This window comes from Strix aluco, chromosome 1 (genome assembly GCF_031877795.1).
Source record: "Strix aluco isolate bStrAlu1 chromosome 1, bStrAlu1.hap1, whole genome shotgun sequence".
Classification (NCBI taxonomy): Eukaryota; Metazoa; Chordata; class Aves; order Strigiformes; family Strigidae; genus Strix; species Strix aluco.
The window spans coordinates 152,450,956-152,477,387 of NC_133931.1; the positions used below are offsets into that span (position 1 = coordinate 152,450,956).

At 40.1% G+C, this 26,432-nt stretch overlaps 1 protein-coding gene across 1 annotated transcript; it reads right to left on the bottom strand.

Annotated features, from left to right (window-relative positions):
- Window positions 1-3,708: 3,708 nt before the first annotated feature.
- Window positions 3,709-25,586, bottom strand: EXOSC7 (exosome component 7). Its single transcript, XM_074840727.1, has 8 exons — window positions 25,468-25,586; window positions 23,864-23,965; window positions 23,078-23,172; window positions 17,128-17,293; window positions 12,791-12,861; window positions 8,045-8,168; window positions 6,931-7,086; window positions 3,709-3,844 (listed from the first exon to the last, which is right to left on the bottom strand). The coding sequence occupies exons 1-8, from the start codon at window positions 25,522-25,524 to the stop codon at window positions 3,740-3,742; spliced, it is 876 nt and encodes a 291-aa protein (XP_074696828.1). The 5' UTR covers window positions 25,525-25,586; the 3' UTR covers window positions 3,709-3,739.
- Between the last annotated feature and the right edge of the window lie 846 nt (window positions 25,587-26,432).

Genomic DNA, 26,432 nt, shown 5'->3' on the forward strand with positions numbered 1-26,432 from the left:
CAGTCCCAGCTGCAGACCTGCTCTTGCACTTTGCTCAAGCGTGTTAAAGGAAAAGGAGGGAACAAGGCTCTGGGGTAAGGACTGGAGCGCTCAGGTCTCGCCAGACACAGCCACTTCTTCCCCCCTCTCTGGGTCTCAGCAGCTGCTTACTACAGGCAAAATAAACCAGTGCCACAGCAGGGCTGGAGAACATCCCGCTGCTGAGGAGGGCAGTGGTGTCTGCTGAAGATTAAAAGAAAAGCTGTAAGCAGTCCTAGCAGAAGGTGGAAAATCCCAGTTAATTCCTATTTACAGAGAAAATGCAAAAATTCCTTATTACCTACATCAAATCAAGGTGTTGAGTCCCTCAAAGAGAGACTTGCAAGCTCTGGCTCACGTGAACTTCTCTTTACAACAGGCTGTGCTGAAGCAAGTTTTCATAAAGCCTGACTGCGGGTGTCATAGCCCCTCTCCTCCCCATTGCCTCCATCCCCACCCCCCTGGCAGAATGAGCTCCCCTCTCCTCCCCAAACTACACAATTGCAATGTTGAACAGCTACCAAAATGTTGGCTTATGGGATTCCTGGGCTTGGTAAATCTGCTGTACATCACTCTGAGCGTAAACACAGATCTGGAGGAACATGAGAACCAAATGAGTCAGGCCCACTGACCTACAGCCTAGCCCTCTCCTGCTTCAAGGGGGTGTCCCTGTCAAACAGACCTTTAAGCTGGGATACATGGGGGGGAAAAAAAAACCAAGACCAAAAAAACCCAAAAGAGTAAATTGCAGCTGAGTGCTTTTTAGGTTTAGGCAACACAAGCAGAAGCCTAGCAGGACTTGCTAGACTCCTCATGTCTAGTACAACAGCTTTCAGCCTCTCGACACTCCCAGCAGAAGCAATTAATTTCTGGGACAAACAGAGAGCTATCCCGCTCCGCAGATGTTTCCTCTTAGTTCTACTGGACTCGAGTCAATGAAAACGTGGCAATATCTGCACAGCAACACATGGAACTTTCCACCAGCCCAGATGGGAACAGGAGCAGTCTCAGTTGAAGCCTCTATTAAAAATCTAACTGCTATTTTTGTTTGGGATGGAAAGGAGGAGTTAAAGAGAGCTAAGAAAATAGAAATGGGCAGCATAGCGCTTAGTATGCCTGAGAACCACAGTCTCAAAGATTTCTTGGCAGATGTTGCATCAGCTGGGAGAGCTGTAGGCCCTTTTACCCCTGTCAGAGCTTTGTTTATCCATCTGGGACATGAGCTGGTAGCAGCAAGCCTCCAGGAGCATCTGAGACCAACTAGCAGCTGTGTAATACTTTTGGCTGGGCTCATTATTTATATCTCAGGGGTAGAAGCAGCCCCAGTCTGAACTGGGGTCACACTCCACCCCACTGCTTTGCCATGCCAACAGATGGGTGGTAGTTAATGTGGAACAAATAGGACCCCTTGAACACCCCCATTTCATTCTGTGCCTGCTTACACAGCTACAGAAGACCTGGGGGGGAGGACACACATGGTTAGAGGAGGCACTGCAGATACTTGCATCATGTTAATTTACAGTGACGCTCTCAGGAAGTGCCTGGTACCAAGTATTTTGTGACTGAGGTAGCCATTTTTGTATACACAGCTGCTCCACAGGTTTCCCTGTGCTGGCAGCAGACACAGATGCCCAGGTACCAAGAGTTTGTTTTTTAGGTGTCTTGAGCACATAGCCTAGATCTCAGATGGGCTAAATATTTGCCATTCTTAGTAAGAAGTGGAGAGGGAACACACACATATTCACCTCCACAGAGGTGTCAGTTAACATGCTTGAAAACACAGTGAGGTTTCTGTCCTCCCACCCCACCAACAATCAATTTAAAATTAAAAGCATCTGGAGAACAGGCAAGCATCATCTTAAATGACGTAACTTGCAAAACGCTTGGAGATCCTTCAGCTGGAAGGCTATGTAGAAATACACTATTATTACCATGTTACAAAATTCACCCTGGAAGTTAACTCTGGGCAGCCTTTTGGTATCCAACCACAAATCTGTAATAAACCAGGCAACAGCTATTCAGAGAATGGCTGTGGTTTAAGACTTGCAATCCTCATTTACATTAACCATTTTCTGAAACATTAAACAACACATGACCAAAGAAAAACTGCCTGCGGTAAGTCTAAGGTACTGTAAATGTTTTTTCTCCCTTCAGTTTTCTCTCTTTCTACATTCTTACAAGTAGCTTTCCGTGGCTAGGAATGGATCACAGATACTGTAAACCCAATGTCAAGTTAGTTTTTCCCTCACACAGAGTAACTCTACTGGAGTGATTAAGATGGTATGTATAATCATTCTCACTTCTTGGCTGTATTACTATGTAGCATTATCATAACCTACCTAACCCATTACCCAGTACTGAAAAACATCCCACCTCTCCAAAATAGACATCTCGGGCGAATTTTGTGGGACAATTTCTTCTTTTTTTTTTTTTTTTTTTAACCTGCCTGCTTGTTATAGTAGCGGCTACACATATCTGAAATACACAGAGGCACACCATCACCTTGAATGATTATGTGAGCTCTAGGAAAAGGGCTGAAGAGATTCAGGAACTTTATGTACACCATATATTTTAATGTGATCATGGTTATTAGTTTGAGCCATAGTATGTTTTGTCCTACATCTACAGCTCTTCTTCAGCAAAAACCTTCCCTTCTTCCCACCAGACGTGTTCCAGTCAAGAGAATGTTCTTAATCTGATATTAGGAAATTAAAACAGGAAATTCAGAAAACGCTGCCTGAATAAGAGCTAAATGATTCCTGGATTATTGTAGTAATTTTTGCCATAATGTTTGTTCAAAGTAATCCTTCTAACACTTGCAGCTGAAATACCAACTTCCTGAATATCAGCTTTTTCCTCTGACTTCTTCCATCTGTTGTCTCTTCCTATCCTGCCAAGTAAACAGCTCTCACTCTTTGCTGGGTCAGCCGACTGATGCAGGGAGGGAATCCATTACTTCGAAGACCTGGTGATACAACTTGATTGCATACCTTATCTGCCATCTTCTGTCTTTCCCTGTAATAGATCATTACTGACAGCCACTATGCTTTTCCAGTTGAATTATCAAACTCTTAAAAATTAAATTATTTTCCCTTCTACCTCAGGCACCATGAGAGGTGTCAGCTAGGTTACTATTGTACCTGTTGGCAAAAGGGAAAATCAGAGCTCTAATGAGCAGAGAAATCTTGGATTAAAACATGAATTGGAAACTTGGGACCATGTTGTATTTATAGTAAAATCTAACCACATTTTATTCAAAGAAAATTACGATGATTTGAAGGAAGACTTCCACCTGCTGCTCTCATCTGGCTGGTGAACAAAAAAAAAAATTTCAAGAGGCCCAAAACCTGGCTTGTGCTGTACTGAGGACAACCCCATATATGCTCGAGAGCACAGCAGCTGGTCTGCAGAAGTGGAACACATGCCAACAGAATGAAGTGGAACCTACACCAGTCACCCTTGAAAACAGACTCAAGACTTCCCAAGCAATGGCATCAATTGCTGCTGGTGCACTTCCTAGGTGCGGACAGTTACTGACATGGAAAGCATCTCAAATCTGCTTATTTGCATTTAACTGTAGCTTTCTTTATGCTTAGTAACATTTTAGAAGCTTCTTAGCCAGAAAGATAACAGTACTGAAATAAAAAAATTCCTTTTTCTATATACAAACTGACAAGATCGCACAATCAATTAAAAACAGTTTTGAACATTTAATAAAAACTCATCCTAGAAATCCAACTTTCTGCCGTGAGGTCCCCAGACTCTCTTCTTCATCCAAAATCTTCTGAAGGGCTATGTGCAATGACTTGCCTACTCTTTTTCCCATCTGCAATGCAAAGAAAACAAAACAAATCTAAGACATAAGCTTATTAACAGGAGACAACTCTCATGGAACACTTCCTTTTGACAAATATTTTCCCTTTAATGATTCATATACACCAGCTGGTATAATAAAAAAATGCTTTTAATTAAGAAAAATAACAGTGGTGGAAGTTTCATTTTAATTTCATTAAGTTTTGGAAAAATGTACACATAAAGGCAGCCCTCCCATTCATCAGAGAAGCGTTCCATGATCATTAATACCAGATCTGTGCGCTGCTGGATTACCCAGGAATACAAATTAAATTCACATCAGCCACAAGCACACATTCAAATTAGCCAGCACACGCAATATGAAGCAATACGCCAGAGGACAAGAGATACCTGACCAACAAAGCAGCCTACTAATACAAAGTTCAATAAACTATTCTGAACGTGCTCAGAATCAGCAGAGTGAATTTAGACCAGCTCAACACCCTGTTATGTGGCCAGAGAAGCCCAAAATGCACACTGGCTGCATAACCAAATCAGTCTGTGGGCAGATTCTTCATCATGATTTGCCATTCTGTACTGTCCAAGGACCTTAAAGGAGTTAACAGAAGGTTTTCTTTACAGAAATAAATTCCAGCACTGGAAGACCACCAGGATTAGCTCCGACGTCAGCCTCTACTCTTCCCACATGCACAATTGACCTGTGGAAGCTACAGGACAGGGAAACATTGGGCGATGTTGAAATAAAGATCTTAAGGCAGTGGTGCCTATTAGAGCTTTCCTAAGGTTTCTCTAAATGACCTGAAATACTGACTCCATCCAGAGATGAAGAGAGCCCACTGTCCCTAGAGAGCCAAAGACAGATTATGTTAAACTGAGTTTATTAGCTCCTGATCTATGCAACAAAGCCTATGCCTGCCATACAGCTGACCACAAAGCTCTCTTTCACCTGTTGATGACAATTGCCAAGATCGTGGGCGCACAAACCTTAAAATAACGTACATTTCTAACTGAAGAACCAGGTGACAGAACACAGCCCATAGTACCAAAGGGAATTTGCGAAGAGCTTTGATGCAGCAGGATAGCTGTCAATCCTAGACACTACGAGTCGTGCTAAATAAAGGGGGGCACACACCAGAATTGTTACAGCTCTGCACTGGGACAAACATCACAGCAGCAGTCTGGAGTCCTGAGGGGTGATATACTTTCTGCACTCTTCTCCTCAAACGCAGGACAACATCACTCACACCAAGTCAAAGCAAATGGGAAGTGTGCAGAGCTTCGGTATTGACACAACACTGTTGCCACCTTATTCCTACTTGCTTCTCTTATGGATCGGATCATAAACTCAGTAGAAAAAGCCTAATGCTGGCAGCTTCCAAAACTTTCCCATGAAGCTGCCTTCCTAAGAGATATATCTGTTCTCTACCAGGCAGGGAAAGCTGAACACTGTCTGACCTGCAGGCAAATCATTAGGGAATGGAGGTGTCAAGCAAGAGTTACGCAGCTCCTCCACTGGACATTTCCAGGCCTTTCTGGTTTTTTTGGTATCCTAACCAGGCTGCTGAGTTTGAGACAGGGCCAAACAGATAACATCTGACTTCCCAGAAAACACCTTGGTTTCTTCTGATCAGCTTTATCCCTCACGACTTCAAACTGCTTCAAGAGGAAGACTTCTTCCAAAGCAAGTGAGAGATAACACTCACTGGGTTAAGCTTTTAGCTTAAGCTTTTAGCTCCTTGCACCAACAAGTAGGGACAAGTTCACTAAAGGTCCTAAGAAGAGTAGGACGGTTTGAAGATTACCCAAGGTTACCTTCCATATGCATCTCTGACTAGTGTTTAGATGAGCATTACATAACCCCAAGCACAGCCTTTGGGGGTAGGCTACACAATGGAACTGCAGAAGTTCATTTCCTATTCAGGGCTCAATGTAGAATGAAATCAGTGATCAAATTAGAGGCTCTGATCAAAGCTTTGTGCAGATAATTTGCACGGAAGCCAGCTTCTACCATGAACCTATATCTGACTTAGGCACTCATCTCTTTGTAACAGGCCAAGACCCAAACCCTCAAGCCTTCTATGACATTTAATCAGAATTGGACTAAAAATCCATCAAGAAAGACACGTCAGATGTCCATAGCAAGTTTAGTTTCTTTAGGATGCCAGATTAGCAATAACACCCCTCTACACAGATAAGGGGGATAAATGACATCTCGGAATGCAAACAAAAAGCCCACTGATACCACCAAGATTAGCACTCTGGATTGACATCATGAAATAGCGAGATGTCATATATACTCAGCACGTAATTTCCACTTGAGACCAAGCGTTTTCAAACTTGGCCGCAATTTCTGCATTCTGTAGTACAGCCATGCTGAAATTAGTCGTGGATCTCTAAGAAACGGAGCCAGTTTGAAATACTGAATTTTCATTTTGACTCCAAGTTCAAAACCCATTTCTGTCTCACGCTCAAGGCCAAACCCAGGCATGAGAATTTATACTGGAGGACAGATTTAAGAAGAGCCTCAAGAAAGGTTTAAAATGCAATTCTTATGTGGATGTGAACAATATCCAGATACTAGTATTTTAATGGAGTAAGGGCAGATCAAAAACCCAGTAAAGAAGCAAAGAAAAACCAACAGTAAAATGAGAACAGTAAGCTTATCACAAAACAAATTAGTTGTGCCAGAAGAGAACACCATGCACTAGCAATTCAAAGTACCATCTCTAGTTCTGTAAGGACTTTACCATGTTAGAAGTTTTGTTCTTTCATTTTTTAAAGGAAAAAACGAGAGACAGAACATGTTCTTTAAAAATACTCCCGAAGTTCATCAACTTGAGCTTCAGAGTCTTACAGCTGTAAAGTACCTGACTGAAACAAATTTGAGTACCATACATTTCAGGCATCTAGAAGTTTTAGATAACATCCATTCATGCTAGTTTCTGTTTCAAAGGAACTCTGTGACCTTCATCAAGTCCCTTGTGCATCTAATAAAAGCACCAAGATCTCTGCTCTGAAGTCCTTACTGCAGCTTTTCATATACCCAAGTTCCAATTCATGCAGCATCATCCAAGACAGTAATTGTTCAAAACTCCTTACCTCCATCATTTCAAAAATACTCTCAGGATCCAGGCTACCTTTCCCCACTTTCTTCATAGAAGTGAGGGCACCTTTACTGGTCACAGAAATAAGCAGGCTGGCCAAAGAACAGGCTTCTTCCTGAAGGGTAGCATCTACCACATGCCTATATCCAATCTGCAAGTTAGTCACAAAATGACATATTAGTTTGCAGTTCTCTAAGCTCTTTATTAATAAAAGTTAAACTGTGAGTGTTAGCTCTGTTAGTTATCCGCAGCCTCCTATCCGGATATCATGGGGCCTTTGGTAGTGGTCAGAGACTGACTTTACAGCGCAGTATTTAAACAGCCTCCGACTCCAAACTGCATGTACATACATAAGAGAGACGAGACAAGCATGTCACTATTTCATGCTGTTTTCCTCTCTGACCATCCTTTCGTCTATATGAAACTCCATATTCCCCCTTTCGCCCCCAACTCCAACCATGGATTTCCTCCTGCCTAGGTGAAAATTACACATCCTGAGACCCAGGTGAGCCCCCACTTCAGTGATAGCCTTTCTACTATTTATGCAACTTGCTTAAAAGAAACATCAGACAAACTTTCCGGTAACTAAGTGAATCACTAACGCTTGCAATGACAAATGTGGTATCCAGCAAATCAGCTGCGTTAGCTATGTGCTATATGTGGAAAACAAAAACCTGTTTGAAAGGAAAGGACAGTATTGCACCCATGAAAACAGAGTTTTGTCCCCTGCCACAAATACTTCTGTAATTCCAGGCAGATCACACAAACTCTGCACCTCACAACAATGACCATTTGTTTTAAAATACTGAAGTATCTGCTGCTGTGGATGTTGAACAAAGACTAGATGAAAAATAATAACTCTTCTGCATGCAAGAAGATGCACTTTAAGAACGCATCAAGTAGAAACCTGCAAGTCAGAGGTGGAAAAAAACCCCTTATTCAGTAAAAGTTCTTAATTAGGAGGCCAAAGATGAACAAATATAAATACATAGTGGACACTGACCATTTCTGTAACACAAATTTTATATCTGGGGAAAAAAATAAATGGCAGGTGAAGTTAACAGAAACTGAAGTCTCTAGGTAGAAGGTCAGAAATTTGTCAGGCTTACTTTGCTTAGAGTGACGATGCAGGGCACATCATCCACATTAAGTCGAATACAATCATAAGGGTCATCAGACAGCTCAATCTCTTTAGAGCCTTCTTCGTCCTCCAGAACTCGCACTTTGGGTATTCTGTGGAAACAAAATGTGCAAAATCAGTGCCAGAACAGATAATGAATACAGTTGTCGTAACAGTCTCAACTCCAGAAAGTGCCCTTTCCTCTAAATGAGGCTAAATGTTTAGAAAAACATCCAGAATGTTATCAAAGTATTAACAACTCACTGAGACTAGGAATAAAACATTGTAAGCGAGACGATATTTAGGCTAAGATCATCATATTTACATCACTCAAACTGTTAGAATTTGAGCTGGTTTTTATACTAATATATGGGGGGAGAGATTCTTTTGGAATTGCACAAATCAGTTCTGAACAATTCTCTGTTCATCTGCCTGGATGCACGGGAGAGAAATTACTAAGACTGAATTCTTTTGTACTGTGGTTCCCAACCTTGCAGACAACAGTAAAGTTGTCAGAATTACAGCAATTACAGTCCTTGACAAAGTTGTGACATCAGCAGCAAATACAAGTAGGAAAGTTGTTCAGGAAAGAATGACACTAACTAAGGAGACTTGGGGTAAAGGGAAAAGATGACATTAGTAAAATCCTTTCTCTTTAGCAAGATGGGAAGATTGCAAGATAGTCTCATTTCTTTGAGAAGCCAGAAGACTCTATTGTTCTAAAGACAGATACACAAAAACAACAACCAGGGATAAAAACCCAGGCAGAAATCCAAGAAATGTTTTCTTCTCAATCGTGAGTGACAAGCTCTCTCCACAAATGAGCTTAGACAGACTCCTTTGTCAGTGGTACACATATTGTATTTGTGATAGCCATTTAATGGGAGTTTTACAGGATGATTTCATGCAGTTTTCTTAGCATAATGAATAAAGTAATTTAAAACAATTTAGTAGAAGATGGTATCTCAAGCTGTCAAGAACATCAGCATCTTCTATACCCTCATTTATCCAGGTGACCACTAGGATGGAATACTGACTGAGAGAATTTGCTTTACTGGCCAGTAAAACCCCCACACAGCTCAACCATGCTACTCTCTTTTATACATTTGCAGTTGAGAACATCAAGTATCTCAAGACGTCCCTAGAAAGCTAACCATGTGGAATGTAACCACAATCTGTTTTTATATTAGTGCTTCTACAGCAGCGTTGTGCTTTATAACTAGACTCTGGAGATTACATTCTTTTAGGCATTCTGTACCAAATCTCTGTTAAAAGAGGAGGAGATAGGGACTAATTTAGTGAACATTTCTCCCACCAACGCAAAGTGGTTTTTGTTGTTCCCTGGAAGAGTATTCTAGTTATTTGTGGCTAACAGTCCTGGAGGCAAGTACTTCACAACAGCTAACCCTGCTTCAGTGAGAACAAATTCCCTGCAAGAACATTGGCCTGAGCCAAGATAAAACTAAAACTTTCAGTAAGCAGAACAACTGCGATGTGTACTTTCTCCTGAAATGAAACTCAAAATGCTTTGCAACTCATTGGAAATGCATCAAAGCCTGTTTTCGAGTTTAAAATATTCCATTAAAAATTGATGGAATAAAGTCACAAGGTGACTAACCTGCAAGCTACACAGACTACGGACAACAACCTAGACAAGAAGCGTATGTGTCAGAGCAGTGTTTAAAAAAGAAGGAAGATTTTGAAAAAATTTGTGAAATTAAGCAATTTTGAATGTCACCCTAAAATAGCTACGAAACCAGAGCAGTAGTTGGTCTGCAAGAAAAAGTTGCCAGAATTAATACCTGAAAAATGCCTGCATGGAGCTGTTTTGGCCAAGAACAGATGAAAGAGGTACAAATTAGAACTACTGCAGAGGCCAAAAGCAGTTGATCAGACACAAGCATCATAGTTGCATAAAAACAGCGTATATACACACAAAAACTAGGCAAAGAGTACAGCACAAAGCATTTCCAGAAAACTGGAGATTTCCTCTCCCCGTTTGTGAAGGTTTATCTTAAGGACTAGCTGTACGTGTTTACTTTGCGACTTTTTATTTTTCTATTTTGATTCCTGCAACTAATCAGGGCAGAAATCTGTACAGCAGGACTTAATCACGTAAGAAACAATGCTCTTTTCTGTGTGCTGCAGACCCAGATTTCACAACCGAAAAACCAGTTCTACCCTTGCAAGCAGGCATCAGTTCTGCCTCAACCATGCTGCCCAGCAAAAATCCCACGACATCTGCAAGACTGTTGTGTTATAAACTCTGTAGCTTTTGTAACTTGCCTAGTTTCTGTTGCCCCGGTTGCAAGTAGGCACATTCCACAGGATCAAATTTAATGCTAAGACTTGCACATTTTGCAATATGTACTTCCACCATGGATAAAACCAGCCTTAAGCACCCTAGAGACACGGTTAAGAAGAAAGTTTGGTATCTGCTATCTTTTACACATGATCTTGATATAGTTTTTAGAACACAATGAACAATACAAACCCCCGAGGAGTAAATGTTCCCCTTAAAACAGTCATATTGTCATTGTTCCATGCCTGAAGGGGATACGATGAGTCAGGTCAGACATACAAAGGATTTAAATCCCATAATTCTTGCGCAAAATTCCTTAAGTTACAATTTTGAATTTATTTAGCCCTTAAGAAAAATGTGTCCACAGCTATTATATAAATAGTTAAGAGCAAGATTTTAAGGATGAAGCTGAGGTTTTCAAATGTCTATCTGAATATCTAAAACTTTGTAGCTTCAGAGAAATAACAGCAGCTTGAGCTCCCCGCTCTTTGTTCTAAGGCTGCAGTCAAGGCTGACAAAGATCTGAAAACACTTATAACAAAAACCTGGTTGTAAACAGATTATGAAAGGCAAGTAAGACTCAGAGCGATACATGTCAAGCAAAGTTCGGAACACTTAATCTGAAGTCATCTTCAAACTGATGTCTTGCTTGGACAATAACATTTTATGAAGAGCAGGCAGCTACGCTAAACAACCTTGTGTCAATCCAAAGAAAACTTAGTAGGTACCAAGGGAAAGGGACAGGAACAGAGAATGAGGACCACAGGTTTTCACTCTGAATTTCACCTCTTGACTTTGAGCTTGTATGAGATTAGATGTACTAGAATTCCCTGCTCAAATCAATAGACAGGGTTTTCACAGGTAAAAAAAAAAAAAAAAAAAAAAAATCAGACTCTGCATTATGTCATAGTGTACCACATTTTGATTTGATATCTGACTTCCACAAGACTGTGGATGCTTGCCCACAGATTAAAGATTCCATGAATGATACAGTTGTCAGAAGAATAAAAATAAAACAGTATCATTAAAACAATGACACCCTCCCTGTTGCCCAAGATCCCAAAGCAACAGATTTTATTTTATTTATTTTAATTGCTTTTTATATGATCTTCTCTCTTTACTCAGAACTAGGATTCTAGCTGAAATAAGAAGAAAGACCTAGTTATCTTGTAAATAAAGTACATGCCTTGGATCTGCAAAACAACTCACATAGGAGCAACTGTACTAACTATATGACTTTTGCATCCTGGCAGCTCACACAGAGACATAGGCATTTCCTCCCTTTTGTGTATTGTCCAAACTTCTGTGAGCCATTACGTTTGTGACAGTATTTCTTAATGCTACAAAAACTGTTAAAAGTTACTGTTGAGAACTCGATTAACATGGGAAATTCCTCAGCAATATATACAAGTTGTAGTCTCAGATGGATTCTCCCCTTATCCCCTTTTAAAGTGTTTACAACCTGACATACTGCCTGTCTTCAAAAGCATATTTTCCTCCTCTTTTTGCACGTACTCTTCCAGCTCTAGTACTGTGCGCTGATTCCCTGATGAATAAGCCAGAATTATACCAGTGACTACCAGATCTCTAATTTACAGCTGAAGAACAATTTGAGATTGTTCTTTTAAATCCACTTTTAAAGATCTACTTTTAGAACATTTATGCCTGTAAAAATCTAACTTTTGTACCTCTTCCAGCTACTCTTGCTATGTAAGTTTTTTAGCAGTCATTCACCTAGTTTCTTTCTCAAGGGTGCTACAAAACTCTGTATTCCCTTTCACCATAAAGAAGATAAAAACATTAGAAAAAATGGTATTGAATGTTATCATTAAAACACACACAGAGCACTCGCATCATTCATTCTACTAGATTTTGTTCTTCTATTCTTTGAATTAAAATGCATAGGGCAAAGTTCTTTAAAAGACACATTATTTCCCCCTCCCCACAATCTCTCACCACCATTTCCTCTTAGTTTTAAAAAAACCCAGAAACCCTCTAGACTAACAGTTAATGAGAAAGAACATCAGAAGTGGGAAATCAAGGCTAGTTACAAATCAGTAGTCACACTGACAGAGGGCTTCTTATTCAGGAGCACCACATATCAGTAAATACTTCTTATTTTAAACCCACGAGGCATCAACACAACTTGCAACAAAACCACATGGTCAAGACAATTTTTTTCTGGATCTGGCTACGGAACAGAAGTCATATTTGAGCCTGACTGTGCATATAATGCAATATGACACTTGATTATTAGAATAAAGTTATTAGTTCATGTTACTTGCATGCAGATGGACTGCGTTGTATCTGAACAAAAGTTGCTCTGGGTATTATTTAAATAATTAAGCATTAAAAATGTTTAGCTCCCAGAGAGTACTTCTCTCCCACCTCCCATGCCTCTTTCACTCACATGAAATGACATTTCTGCTTTACCTTGTGTTAAAGAGAGCTGCCTTCACCGCAATAGAGATTGCATCAAAGAGGTTCCCACCACATTCCAGTAACTGGAGAGGAAAAAAAGAAGCTCTTTAAAAGAAAAATCAGGCTAGTGCCTTTAAACCAAGGCTTTACTTCAGTTAAACCTACTTGAAAAGGCACAAAACTAAGAACCAGAACAGGATTTTTAAAAAACAAAGTCATCTTTAAAGCCTATCTATGAAAAGAAACAGCAGATAGGAAATTAAGATTACAGCTAACTGTATTATACATGCAAAATGGAAGAGTTAAAGCACTTCATAATAAAATTAATGATACAATTTAATAATAGAACCTGAAATGAAACCACCGCTGTTCTTACTCTTCTTGTGCTAAGGGACTGAACTAGACTATGACCAGAACACTTTTTATAAACTCACCACATTCATTCTTTAATGTTAAATCAAGCCAATCCATTTTCTTTATTTTATTTCAAAGAGGAGTCTTTTTTAAATATCAGCTAGACAAACCCAATTGGTAGAATTGTTTTCAAAGAAGCAATGCAAATTGTCACCAAGAACATGGTATGAAAAGCTAATTGTAAAAGGTCTAGTTATGAAGGTACGTCGCGATTTATTCTCTATTCTTTATGGAAAAGCAGTCAGCAGCAAGTTTGTCTTGTAGCTGAAAAAGATCTAAGGAAATCCTGATGTCAAAGTCTACTTGTTGATAACACTATCATTTGAATTAAAGTGTGTGGAGGGAGTCTACCTTAGCTTTTTCCCATGAAGATCAGAAGAGCAGTCAAAGAGAAGAACAGCACTGAATACTAGCTAAAAAGGCAGGGCTTCATAACCACTAATACCTTCTATAGGCTGACAGACAACTCCAAGATGTATTTAGCCATAGTCTAGTGCTAGTTCTCTGAGAAGCTCCGCTCTCAGCTGCCAGTACTATTCTACGAACACACACATCCCCAGCAAGCATTTGGAACTACTTCAGTGAGAACATATGGAGGCTTCTCCATTACATCAATCTATGCTATATGATGAGAGCAAAACCAGTTTTGCAACACTGATTGCACTGATTGTTCTTCAAAATCTATTTAAGAATGAGATAAACTCCCGCAATGAGAGCAAATCATAAATCAGATATTCTGGAAAGACAGTTTATTTTTATGAAGACAGACTGAATTGTGTAAAAAGAACAACAAAAAGTTGGGATAGAAAGCTAAATACAAAGGTGATCAGATTATTTCTTTGCAAACAGCTGCTAGATACAGAGAGGTTAACCTGTCACTTTCAGTCACTATTGGATTTGACTGGGTAACACAATAAGCCCCACAATATCTTTGTTACTAAAACACAGTAATGGGATGTGCCTGTACTGTTGCTAGGCTTATGTTCGTGTTGCTATTCTAAAGTCTTATCTATATTACAGTGGTGCCTACAGGCTAGGAACACAGCCTGTATCAAGCGTAGTGCAACAAGTCCTCCAAAAAGAAATGAACACTCTCTTCTCAGCTGAAGCACCTTGTACTGAGATTCCCCCCCTTCATTTTTTTTTTTTTTTAAAGACTAAAAGTCTGCACAACTGCGAGTTGTGTGGGGGAAGTAAAGGAGTCTTTAGAAAGGGCTGCTCTTAATTTACTGATACGCAAATTAAAGAGTTATTGGGGGTGAGAAAAAAAAGAGAAAAATATTGTAGACCTTGCCTTATTCAAAGAAGTTTTTCCTCCAAAAGGACAGATATCTAATGTTTTTTTTCCAAACTGTGAGGGGAATAGAAAAAATGAGGAAATCCTCTGAGGGATGCTGAGTAGCGAATTACTAACATTTCAACAGAACCAAATGCATGCCCATCAACACACAAGGTGCTGTGACTGGGTAGGGAATGAAGAGATTGCACACCTTGGTTCTCTTCGCTCAGCACGGCAGCCTGCTGGGGTGAATTATGTGGAGAAGGCTATACATGTATCAAAAACACCCTCAGAAATGCCTAAAAACTTATTTCTGGTATCAATGACTTAGAAAGGCAAAGAAATTGAGGGAAAGACAGAGAGGGTGAGAATAGGCTTACAGTTTTGCAGTACTGTGTATCTCCACACTCATGAGCTACTCTTTGGAAGTGGAAGGCCTTCCATTATTAAGAAAGAATGCATATATTTTAAAAGGTCAAGGTATATATTCTTGACCTTTGACACATATCTATGCATCTGTCTGTATGTCTGCATCTTTGTGGCATGTATAGTTGGAGTTTTTTCTTTGCAGTCTGACTGTACAGAATTATAGCACCTCCCAAGTACGCTGACCACTAAAAAACATTTGAGACGTTTTTAATCAATAAGCTGCATGGCTATGCAAAATATACGATTTTCTCTTTTGAGGCTGCATATCTCAAATTTTGTTTACAGATAGGAGCTGAATATAGATGCTTCGACCAAAGCATGCATGGCTAAATTACATAGCAATGGAGTATCTCCAGGTTCGTAACATTCTTTGTGGAAAGAGACTTGAAAACAAGTACCTTCCCACTTGACCACAAGGTACCAGCATCTTCAGGCTTACAACAGATTTAAGGCTTGTTTTCCCTCCAACTTAAGTATGCAACACAAACACCAATGTGAACAATTTCCAGGAATTCTGAAGGAAAACATCATCCAAAAGACTCTCAATAAGCACTGTTATTGTATTTAGAATCTGCCTCCCTCAAATAATGACTAATATGAATCGTACCTTATATTAGCACAAGTGTGATACCTCCACCATGTACTATTAAAAATAGAATTCTATAGGAATGATTCAGCAAGAGCAGCTTCAGGAATCTGTAGGTGTCAAGCACCTACATCAAGTATAAACTATCACATGTGATATATGTGTCTTCTATTTAGAAAAGGAAATAGTACAAATACCTCACAAATGTGAAAATACAGAGGCCTGGGGTGGAGAAAAAAAAAGAGCAGGGGAACAGAATAAGAGACAAATGTTAACAATATCCTGTTCTAACTGTACCAGCAGCTCTTCAGTGGCTCACACATGAAATCCCTGTAGAACATGACATTAAAAAGCATACAAATACCGAGGCTGTTTGTAGCTATGGACAATCAAAAATTTTATCCAGGAAAATTCAAATAATGACCAGTTATACCTCATACAAAAGATATACAGAACTACTTCTGCAGCAGTCAGCTTTATGAAAGTCTTTGTTTATGCAGTGTTTATGCAATGTTAAGTAGTACATTGCTTAAATAAGCACAGCATTTAATACTCTGTACCTCTGCTTGTAATTACCTAGTAACTAAAGGCCCCAGTGTGATTTCTCAGAACTAACACTTCATTCTCTATTAAACTATGCCAAGCTCCAATAAGCTGGTGACTAGGACTGTTAAAGCACTCAGCAGTGGTGCATATTTGATCATTCTGTATGCAGACTAAGTCACGGTATGTACCATATCTACTATAATTAGGCTAATGCTACTGCTTTTAAACACCTAATGGACTAATTTTCACATTTATTTAGGTCTTAGTCTAAATGATCCTGTTTTGTTTAACAAAACCCTGTATTTAATTTTTTTGGCAATACAGCTTAACATTTTGCAAATCATTTCATAGACATGAATGGATTCCTGTCAGTAAGATCCCTCAAAATATTTTCAGTTACAAATTTGACAAATAGAAACTCAACTTTGGACCAGCAAGAATTGGAAATAATGCTCAGGAGAGTCTGACTTGCAGACTTCTATTAAATTCCCATGACAGAGTGCTTTAAATACAGCATAGTTTGGAAACTGAGCTGATACATGCACAAGACTTATATGCATAAAATTCAGTTTCCATTTTTTAATGGGAACAACTATTCAGTTTCTCTTCTACATCAGTATATGCATACAACTTTCATCAAAAAGTGCCTAGGCCAAACGTTACCTTACTGAATTAGTAGTGATAACAGTGCAAAGAGGTAGACAGGATGGACAGTTATGTTAGGGCTAACATACTCCCATGCTAACTTACATTCACTACAATGATACATTTGCTGTTATATCTAGCTATAAAAAAGTTTAGCCTTCCTCAGTGGAAATTTCCTTGATCGCTGATTTTTATCTGAGACAGATTTGGAGTATTCAGTGTTTTATTAGCTCTGCAGTAGAGCAGTGGCATCAAGAAGAGGAGAAAAAAGCCAGCTGGAAGTAGCGATTAACTATTATAGGGAGATCCACAAGAAAATGGCCATCCATGCTGTGAAGCATTGTATCGCGTTATGAGAAGCTTTTTTAATATGAAAATACACATAGTTATGCTAAGTTAGTCAGTGCCTTGAAAAACCTCCTTGAATCTTAGTTTCATTTCCTTACTTACCAATACATCAACATAGAGAACCCAGCAGTGCTCTCTGGGATTAATACAAAGTGATTTCAAGTCTACACTGCTCTCACTGCTAAACACTCTGTAGAGTGTATTTGCTATCTCTGTGCCAAGTTCTTCTCCTCCCCGGCCTTCAAATTCAGGAGTGGCATTTGCAGAACTAGATAAAGAAAGAAAAAAATACTTTCACTACCGAAGCAGCCAATACCCAAAGAACATTTCTTAAATATAAAGCATTATCTATGGATTTATTTGTACAAGAATAAGCATCCTATCTGTAAAGAAATTATTTCAATTTTGCATAACAAAATGTCTTGATGCAGATAATATACCTACATTTTGCTACAAACTCTGATACTAATTAAATTCCACTACTATCTTTAGTTCCAAAGTTACAATATTAAAGTTGGTGAATTCTCTCAGGGATTATTTCTTAAGCACTCTCATCTTCTATCACCTCAACTCCTTCAAAAATAAAAAAGCGAGAGAAATCTGTACTATGTTCAGAACAGCTAACAAGACAGCCTGTTAGAGTTGAATGTTAAATTAATAAGAGAGTTGCTAAGAAGAGAAAGATGTGACGATATGACAAGTAGAATATGCCTTTTTTTTTTAAAGTGACATGACTGCCTGACCTTAATTGGTAATTTCTTTACTCAGTGTACTCTCTGCTATCAAGCCACTTACAGACAGCAGCTCATTACTTTCACCAGCTGCAGCTTATGGAGAGCAGCAACTAAACATTTTTTTCAGAAAGGATCTGACAAAAGTGTGTGGTCTTCACGTCCCCGATTCCAACATAACAAACTTTGTTTATGAGCAGTCATGCAAGAAAGTCCTTGCGTGCTGGGGCCTTGTACACGGCTAAGAACAAAATTCTAACAATAAAAGAAAACAGACCTACAAAAACAAACAAACCCCCCCCACCCCACCCCCCCCCAACCCCCTCCAAATCACAATGAAATAGAGCAGAAATGTCCAGAGATGCATATACAGCAAAATAACAAACATATTCTGAACCTAACCTCTGGTTTCTAGAGGGCAAGAGCATTCTCAAGCAGTGGATCCATGGCCCACGTTGCGGATCTTGTTTTTAAATAAACTAGTCAGACCTCCCCCAAATTAATTTCTCATTACAGAACACAGGAAAGGAAGTGATTCCACAGAATTGGTTTCGGTATGTTCAAAATCTTTAATAGCTTGTATTATCCTGGCTGGGCACCTCCTGGTGCCAATTTCTTACGTCTGTTTCATGTTTATATGATGATACAAACTCTCAGCTCTTCCAACAGGCACACCGCAGGAATACAAACATACAGAAAACAAAGTCTTGGAATATAGTCCCTTCACCTTTAAAAAAACAAAACAAAAAGATGCACATCATCTAGGTATGACTTAAACCATCAAATGAGCTGTATCAACGAGACTGCAGAGCCTATAAGCTTACATATAATTACCTGTTATTATTCTTACTTATAAGAATTACCTCACAGTAATTCTCCCAACTTGTTCTTTTGCAGAACTGATGAAAACTCAGAATGCCAGAAAGAGCGACCAGATTTTATAGAAGTTATTTGCTGCTCCTGTAAACAGACAGCACTATACGCACTTAAAAAAAAAAAATTACTGCAAATCAGGCACTGACCTATGTTTCCAGACTACATTTGCCACATGAATAAGCACTGCAAGTGTAACACACAACATTACGCACAGTCGCATTAATATTAGACACCAATTTTGTAAGATAGGACCATATCTAAGTATAACTTAATTCTGGAAATATGCTGAGTTAAGTCTTCAGGTTGTATTAAACAAGCCCTTATCCACAGAAGCAGCTTTTTTGCAAGTTAACCAGATCCTTCTGTTTAAAATATGGTTATGCAAGCATTATGATTCCTATGATAAGCTGAGAAGAATTATACAAACCTCAATCTATACCTCATTATTATTTCTAAACATAAAGTTTTATCAAATGTTGTATGCTTTAATTACAAATGGCTGCTTTCTTTGACAGAGAGTAGGAAGAACATAAGACTCAACTGGAATATCATTGCAAGTTTCAATGTATTTTAATTCCATTATTATTTTAACTCTTCAGTTCCTTGCAATCAAAGTGAAATAAAGAAGTTAGCAGGGTATTATTATAGTAACTATATGGTAAACACTGCCACCTAATGCTCACAGACTACCGCAGTAATTTACACTGGGTAAAAATTTGAAAAGGGGTTCTCTAGCACACTAGTAAGAGAAAATGCCAAAAAACTTCTTTTATGGAGCAGAGAAAGAACTTAGTTGGCCAGGTGGAGCACAGAATTTCTATTCGCAAACTGAATGAATTTTTAAGACTTTCAAAACCATTTCAGTGTCACATTGCATAACAATCAAGACCCCTCCTAAAGCCCAAGGATGCTTCTACCACAGACCTCTACTGAATTTCAAAACCCTTGCTGTTACCAGTCAAAATCTTTCTCACAGTAGTTAAGTACTTCCTATCCATTGCTCAGGCCATTAATACACTATAATCTACAATAACAAGAGTTAATTAAACAAAAGCTTACAGCTATTTTCCTGGTATACAAGGGCTTCATTACACAGAGGATATTCTTTACTTAAAGCCATATTTACTTTAAGCAACCAATACCAGATTTCTGTTCTTGCACCAAAAGAAACATACAATCATTTGAAACAAGTAGGCAGATCCACTGTTTTAGAATTAGCAGTAAGTTAACCACCTCACTAATATTCCACTCTTTCAGAAAGCCACCAGAAGACATCAAGTTTATGACACATCTGGACCACAAAGGCAGTCACAGAAATAGACAGACCTGAATTCAGGTCCAGATGCTGTCTAACTGTGTTAACGTGATTACGATGATATTCAAGCTCATGACCCTACAAAGAAATGGGCTACCAAGGGTTTGGATTTAATCTAGTCAAGCTGTTAACTCTACCAAGATGTATTTACTGGTTTGGGTCTTTGCCTGGTCAGGTACTGTCACCGCACTTCCCATCCCAAAGCACATCTGCTTATAGAGTTTGAAACAGTCTTACTCAAGCATCAGACAACGTTTCTCTCTGAAAACTGAGCTCAACCCCATGCAGTACAGACAATAAATACATCTTTAATGGAGGAAGTACCCTAATATAAAGACATTTCATTCTTTCAAAATGCATTAGCTTGTCTCTTGCCTCTGCAAAGAACAGTTGGCATGATAACAGGTGTAGGGGAGAGAAGGGAAGCAAAGGTTCCTTTCCTGCAGCCACCATTCAAGTCATACCTTCAGTGACTGCACTGAAATTTAAGTTAACATTTTCCCCACAAAACTCAGTGAAGCACTATCTGAGGATCACCTAAGAGCATGCTGATGTGGCTGTTCTTCAATACTGTCATCTCTTATGATTTGGAGAACCGCTTTCCACCTAAAATATTTAAGATCCTATCTGATCCGGACTCCCATGCAGGCATCACAAATAAGCCTGCTCTCCCAGCTGGAACAAAAGCATGTCTGGCTTTTGAAGTGGAGGAACAAATGGCCAGACTTGGACAAATATACTCCTTGCTTCCCTAATTCCACAAACAAAATCTAATGCATTCAAGGAATTCAGATGTTTGCTCTTTTCTTTCTTTTTTATTTCTTACACTTTGAAAACAATAGATCTTTTCTTCAGTCAAAAAAACAAAAACCAAAAAAACCCCTAACAAGTCAGTATTGGAACAGCCCCCAAACTCAAGCATGGGAAAGCAGACACAGCAGTCTTTCAATATCAATGGCCAGGATGACTGTCTTCTCCAGTGCTGATGTACAGACATCACATAGGACATGGACTTGTTCTACAATAATTAATTTCTAAGTATCACAAACCAGTGCTCCAAAAATCATCTCTTCCAGAGACTTGCATTAAAGTCCATCTCAAAATGGGACTAAATGCGCTTCTCAGATTCTAGGTTAAGGACTCAGAGCAGAATGAAGAGAAATGGAATTTTGGGGCAGAAAATTATATATGTGATCCAGCAAGTTATTAACTTCATCAGTACAAGAAACATTGAGTGTTTCGGGAAATAAGCATTTAAAACAGCAAACACTGCAGTCTGAGTTTTTCTTATTAATTTCAACAACATAAAAGCCAAGTAGAACACACAGGAGCTTCATCAGGAGATGCAGTGTGCCAAACTATGCTCAGTTACTACCACCCAGTGGCAGCCGGGAAAAGCATCAGAGTACTGACAGCATCTCACTTCCCTTTACAGGGAACAAGCTGCCTCCAGTTCACCTTTTGTCTTTTGGATCCTTCTGGAGGCTAGAGGTCAATTTTCCCTGGTGGCAGAAGCATGTGAGAAGTGACTACCCTTCTCTAAAATTTAGGCTTTTGGTCTGTGTTGTCACAAAAAGTAAGGATTACCTATTTCTAGAACTGACAAGATCCATCCTGCACAATATTGCCACACATGTCCCTCCCATCTTCTTATGAGGCAAAGATTAACAGTTAGAAAATACAGCTAACATGATCTAATGAGTTGAAGTTTTTCTAACACTTATTTACATATGAAAGAACTGTCACAGAATTGCAACATCCCCACAGACACTTGTTTTAGTAAGAAAATGTCCCTGCTGTCGGTGCACTTTCTTCATATAGAAACCACCAGAACAAAGCAGTTACTATTTAGGATATTTCATCCATGAGTGTTATAAAGCAGTCAAGCTCAGATCCCCTCTAATGGCAGGACCCCATTTGAGAAGATCATCTTCCTATCTGATATTTTTTGAACATTAATCATAGACAAACCATTAACTCATAGGTGAGCCCTTCTCTCTACAAAGCATAAGTTTCCACAGTTAACTAGTACATTGTGACATATAGAGGCAGTCTAAGGTAAGGCTGTATAACATGAGAGAAACACAAACGTTAAGGCACATATAGCCAGTTGGGTCAAAGATTATGAGATACACACTCGCTTAATAGCTCTCATACCTTAGCTTTACCAATGGTATATTGATTTAATGTCAGAGTAGCAACACTTTTTGCTTTTAATAAAAATAAAAAAAAGGTCACACACAAAACGGCTAACTTGATGGTGCCAAGGCTTTTATGAGAGGTTCCCAAAGCACATTACTTCATATAGAACAGTTTTAGGAAGTCTACAAGACATGGATACTGTAGTTTCAGACAGCAGACAGTCTGTAATGATACTGAGGTATCACTATGCTATCTCAGAGCAACCTGAAAATAAGAGGTCTCAGTTTTCTTCTAGCTTCCTTCATAATTCAAGCACTATGAAGACTGTAAGGCTAAACAACAGTCCATTTGCAGCTCAAAGCCAGGAATATGATTAAAAACAAATACCATATTAGTTAATGAAATACTGATTCACTGTTAAATATAACTAAATTTTCTAATTAACTTTTGCATCTGAAGTTTACAGTGAGGATGTTTTTTTAAACAAATGGATTTGTAAAAAATGCACTTCAAACTTTTTCCACTGCTTTCACAGACAATGTAAGCAAACCTTTAAGTACAGTTGAAGTACAGGTTGTATCAGTCAATTCTTTTCTTCTGGAATACTTAATTTTTGAGAGAGATTTTCTCTATTCTACCATTGTAAAAAAGACAACTGACATTCTAGTCACGAAGTTATGTTAAATGCATGTTTAATTGAACCACTGCTCTTCTCCAGCTGCAGCGATGCTATGCAATTTGGGATTGTTTTATTTAACCTGTTTTCATTCTTTAACTCCTGTTGTTTTGCTTATTTTGAGTCTGCAGAACCAGCAGAAAGTTTCTGAACATTCACCACTGTTGAAACAGTAAAATAACTCGTTTCTATTACTCAGACCCTTATAGGAGGTTAGTGGAATGAAAGTATAAACCTCAGAAGAATGGTAAGATCTGATCAGTCATTTATTCCAAATATTAGACCCATTTCCTTCACTTCTAGTATACTAACCAGTCAACAAAGAATTCCAGGTAACCTTCATCTGGTTTCTCTAACTTCGGTGTCCCCATTTCAGCTTTTACACCTACCAAGATATCAGTGTGTCCCTGTTAAAGCAAAAAACATATTGCACAGCTGGAATTAGTTGTCACAGAACTACCCCTTGAATTTAAATGCCTATGGTAAGCTGACATTTCTACCTTTCAGTTATCTGCACTGATCATTATACCAGAGTGAACTTACATTAGGGTTTTTTTTTAAAAAAGAAAGGCTTTAGAAGGACAATGTTAAGCCTAAGAAGATTCTTCAAATAATTACTGTACATATTAGCTTTCTCTAGGTTAAAACGACACTCTTAATATCCATGACTATTTCTATCATTTTGGTTCTGGAAACAGCTATTTCTGCAGAACCTTTATAATACTGCACAGTATATTTATCTTCTTCACAGTCAACACGTGCCAGAAGTAGTTTTGCTTCACTCTAAAGGAAAAGAATTCTTTTTTCCAGGGATTAGGCACAACAGCAGTATCAATTTTAAGATTAAATGTTAGATTAGTTCAGATTGAAGGCTGCCCAAGCACTTCACAGTAAATCTAGCTCAAGCAGGTTAAGCCAGCCTGAACAAACTGCGTATCCTGTCATTACTTCCTTAACCCATAGTTTCAGCTAGTGCTATACACACACATGTTATTACATGGAAAACCATCTACAGATAGCCTCAACTTCTCTTAAAACTATTCACATAAACCAGAAATTTCATCAGCAAGATACACAATCCCTAAGAAATGTACCTACCAGCTTTACTCTTGCAGATCCACTTGTGTTTGATACAACATCTGTTTCTACTTCTGCACATCTGTAGTCTTCACAGCCACGACCATCTACACGAAGGTCCTCCTAAGTGTGACAATCAATATATTGTGCGTAAGGGAATCAGTAAAGGAGAGTAAAAAAAAGAATCTGTGATTTTAAAGTTTCCTTGTCCTATGCCAAACACCACAGTAAAAAGGTTATAAAAGCAACAGCTCAGAGTTTCATCACTAACTTTTGCTTAAGAGTACAACAGAACCAACCATGCTTTTCCATTTACCTCTCATTTCTCTAGAGCTTGCAGAGAGCTTGTCTCTGCAGGCAGACATGAACTCCTGCACTAAATCCTTCCCATTCCAAAAGACAGCTTCAGACTGCAAAAGTGTAAAGGTCTTGGCTTCAAAAGGAACGATACCTAACACAACACAGGTCTTTCTTGGGTGTAGGAGTCTGGGCCGCGCTGGGAGAAAGTTAGTGCAGACAGAAGAATGCAAGGATGAAGACAAGGCCAGCAAAATAAGGCTGGCAAAAACACACAAGATAGCAGATAAGTGAGAAACACCTGTGGTCAGCAAAAGCACATAAGTCTGAGCAAAACAGGGTATGAGATAAGGGAGTTTTGGCAAGTTTTGGGCTTTATGTGCTAATTGCAATTAACCAATGCAAATGCTTGTAGAGGCGTGTGAACAGCGCATGTAGATGACCTGTAGCCTATCAGAAGATAGATGAGTGCGTGTACGGAACTTAGTAGAATATAAATGTAACCAGAAAAGGAAAAAAAAAAAAAAAAGATGGACGACCTGATCATCACATTGGTGTTGCGTCGTTTCTGTTCCCGCATGAAGAAATAAGGACCCCGGCTAATGGTGACCCCGACACTTGGGATACTCACATTCTGTACATTTATATACGTAATTAAGACCCAGCAGACAAAAATAACCTGACAGCCTTCCAAATGGTTTCATCTGCTTGTACTTCAAAAACAGATGTTACGCACTCTCAGATACTATGCAGCTCATCCCTACAGCAGTTTTCTCTGCAGTAAAATACAGTTTCTGTACTTTGCAGACAGTACAGTCCTTTTATCTTTGGCATTTCTCCCCACACGTCCTTCACTCCTCCACCTTGGTCCTCTCACTGTTCCACAGCTTAGTGACACGCTAAAACTCTACGCAACGGCAAAAACTCGAGAAAAAGCAAGGGGAGAGAGGGAGAGAGGAGGACAAGAAATGAAAAAACAAACCCACACCCTTTTCTCAGCCTGCCTTCTGTTCTGATGCCCTATTCTCAGCGTGCCTGGATGATTATTACCCCAGAGATTTCTCTCCTAGACATCAGGTAAATGAAACATCTCTCCCTCCCTCCTCCCCAGCTCGTCCCCACCCCACACCTGCTCACAGGGAGCAAGCCCAGGGGGCGGGGAAGGGCCTTGCCCCACGCCTCACAGGGCAACGCTACCACCGGCCCCAGGCACGGCACGGCCGGGCCGGGCCGGGCCGCTCCGAGCTGGCCCACATGACTCGGCTGCCACCTCCACGCCGCCCCAAGCTAGCGCGACCCCCACGCAAGGCGCCTGCCGCCGCCGTAACCTGGACGCCATGCACGATGTAGAGCTTCTCCGCCTCGCTCAGCACCACGGACGCCATGTCCCGCACCCCCCGCCCGCTCTTCCGCTTCCGGCGCCCGCGCGCCGCCGCTGCCGCCCCACGAGGGGGAGAGGGCGGGAGCGGGGAGGTGCGCGCGCCCCGCCCCGCCCCGCGTGACGCCCGGCGCCGGGGGTGGGCCCCGCGCCTGCGCACTGCCCCGCTCCCGCGCGCCCGAGGAGGGAAAGCGGCCGGGGGGCTGCAAGGGCCGTTCTGGTGGCCGAGCCGCGGCCTGACGTTGGGGTCTCGCACTTCCTACGGGTAGAGCGGGGTGTGCAGCCCTTAAACTCCCCGGAGAAGGCTCTCGCAGGGAGTAGGCGTAGCGCTCTGGAGGTGGTGCCTACTGAGCACCCCACTTCCCGAAAAACGCTCCCTCCAAGAAGCTGACACTCGCGGTAAACCAGAGGGGCAGTGCCCGCTCTCTGCCTGCCTGGTGCCAGGGTAAAAGTTCCTGAAAGAGACTGTGGAAATACCCCAGTGCTTGGGAAGGGCTTGCGTCGTGATAAACCCCGCAAGAAAAAGGGGGAAGCGCAGAGGTTTTACCTCAGAAAGGTCTGGGTGAGGTGTGGAGCTTTGGCCAGGTTGGTGCAGGGGCAGGGAAGAAACCAAATGCTCTCGTTAGGAGAGTGCTGTTGGTCCTGTGCCAGATATCCCTGGGAAAGCAGCATGGGAAATCAATTAAAATCTCATACTATATATTAAAACAATAAGGGGTTTTTTTGATAGCCTTAACTAAAAATTGCATAAGAACTTCATGTAAGTTTCATACTTTTTTGCATGGCTCGTGTCTAATTTTCAAATAATTTTGAAAGTTGCTGACTTCATGCTGATGCTTGGGTGAGATTGACCCATGGCTCACAAGGATTACACAGCTGCTGGAATTTATCCAGGTGTTTCTAGCTCTCCAAGAC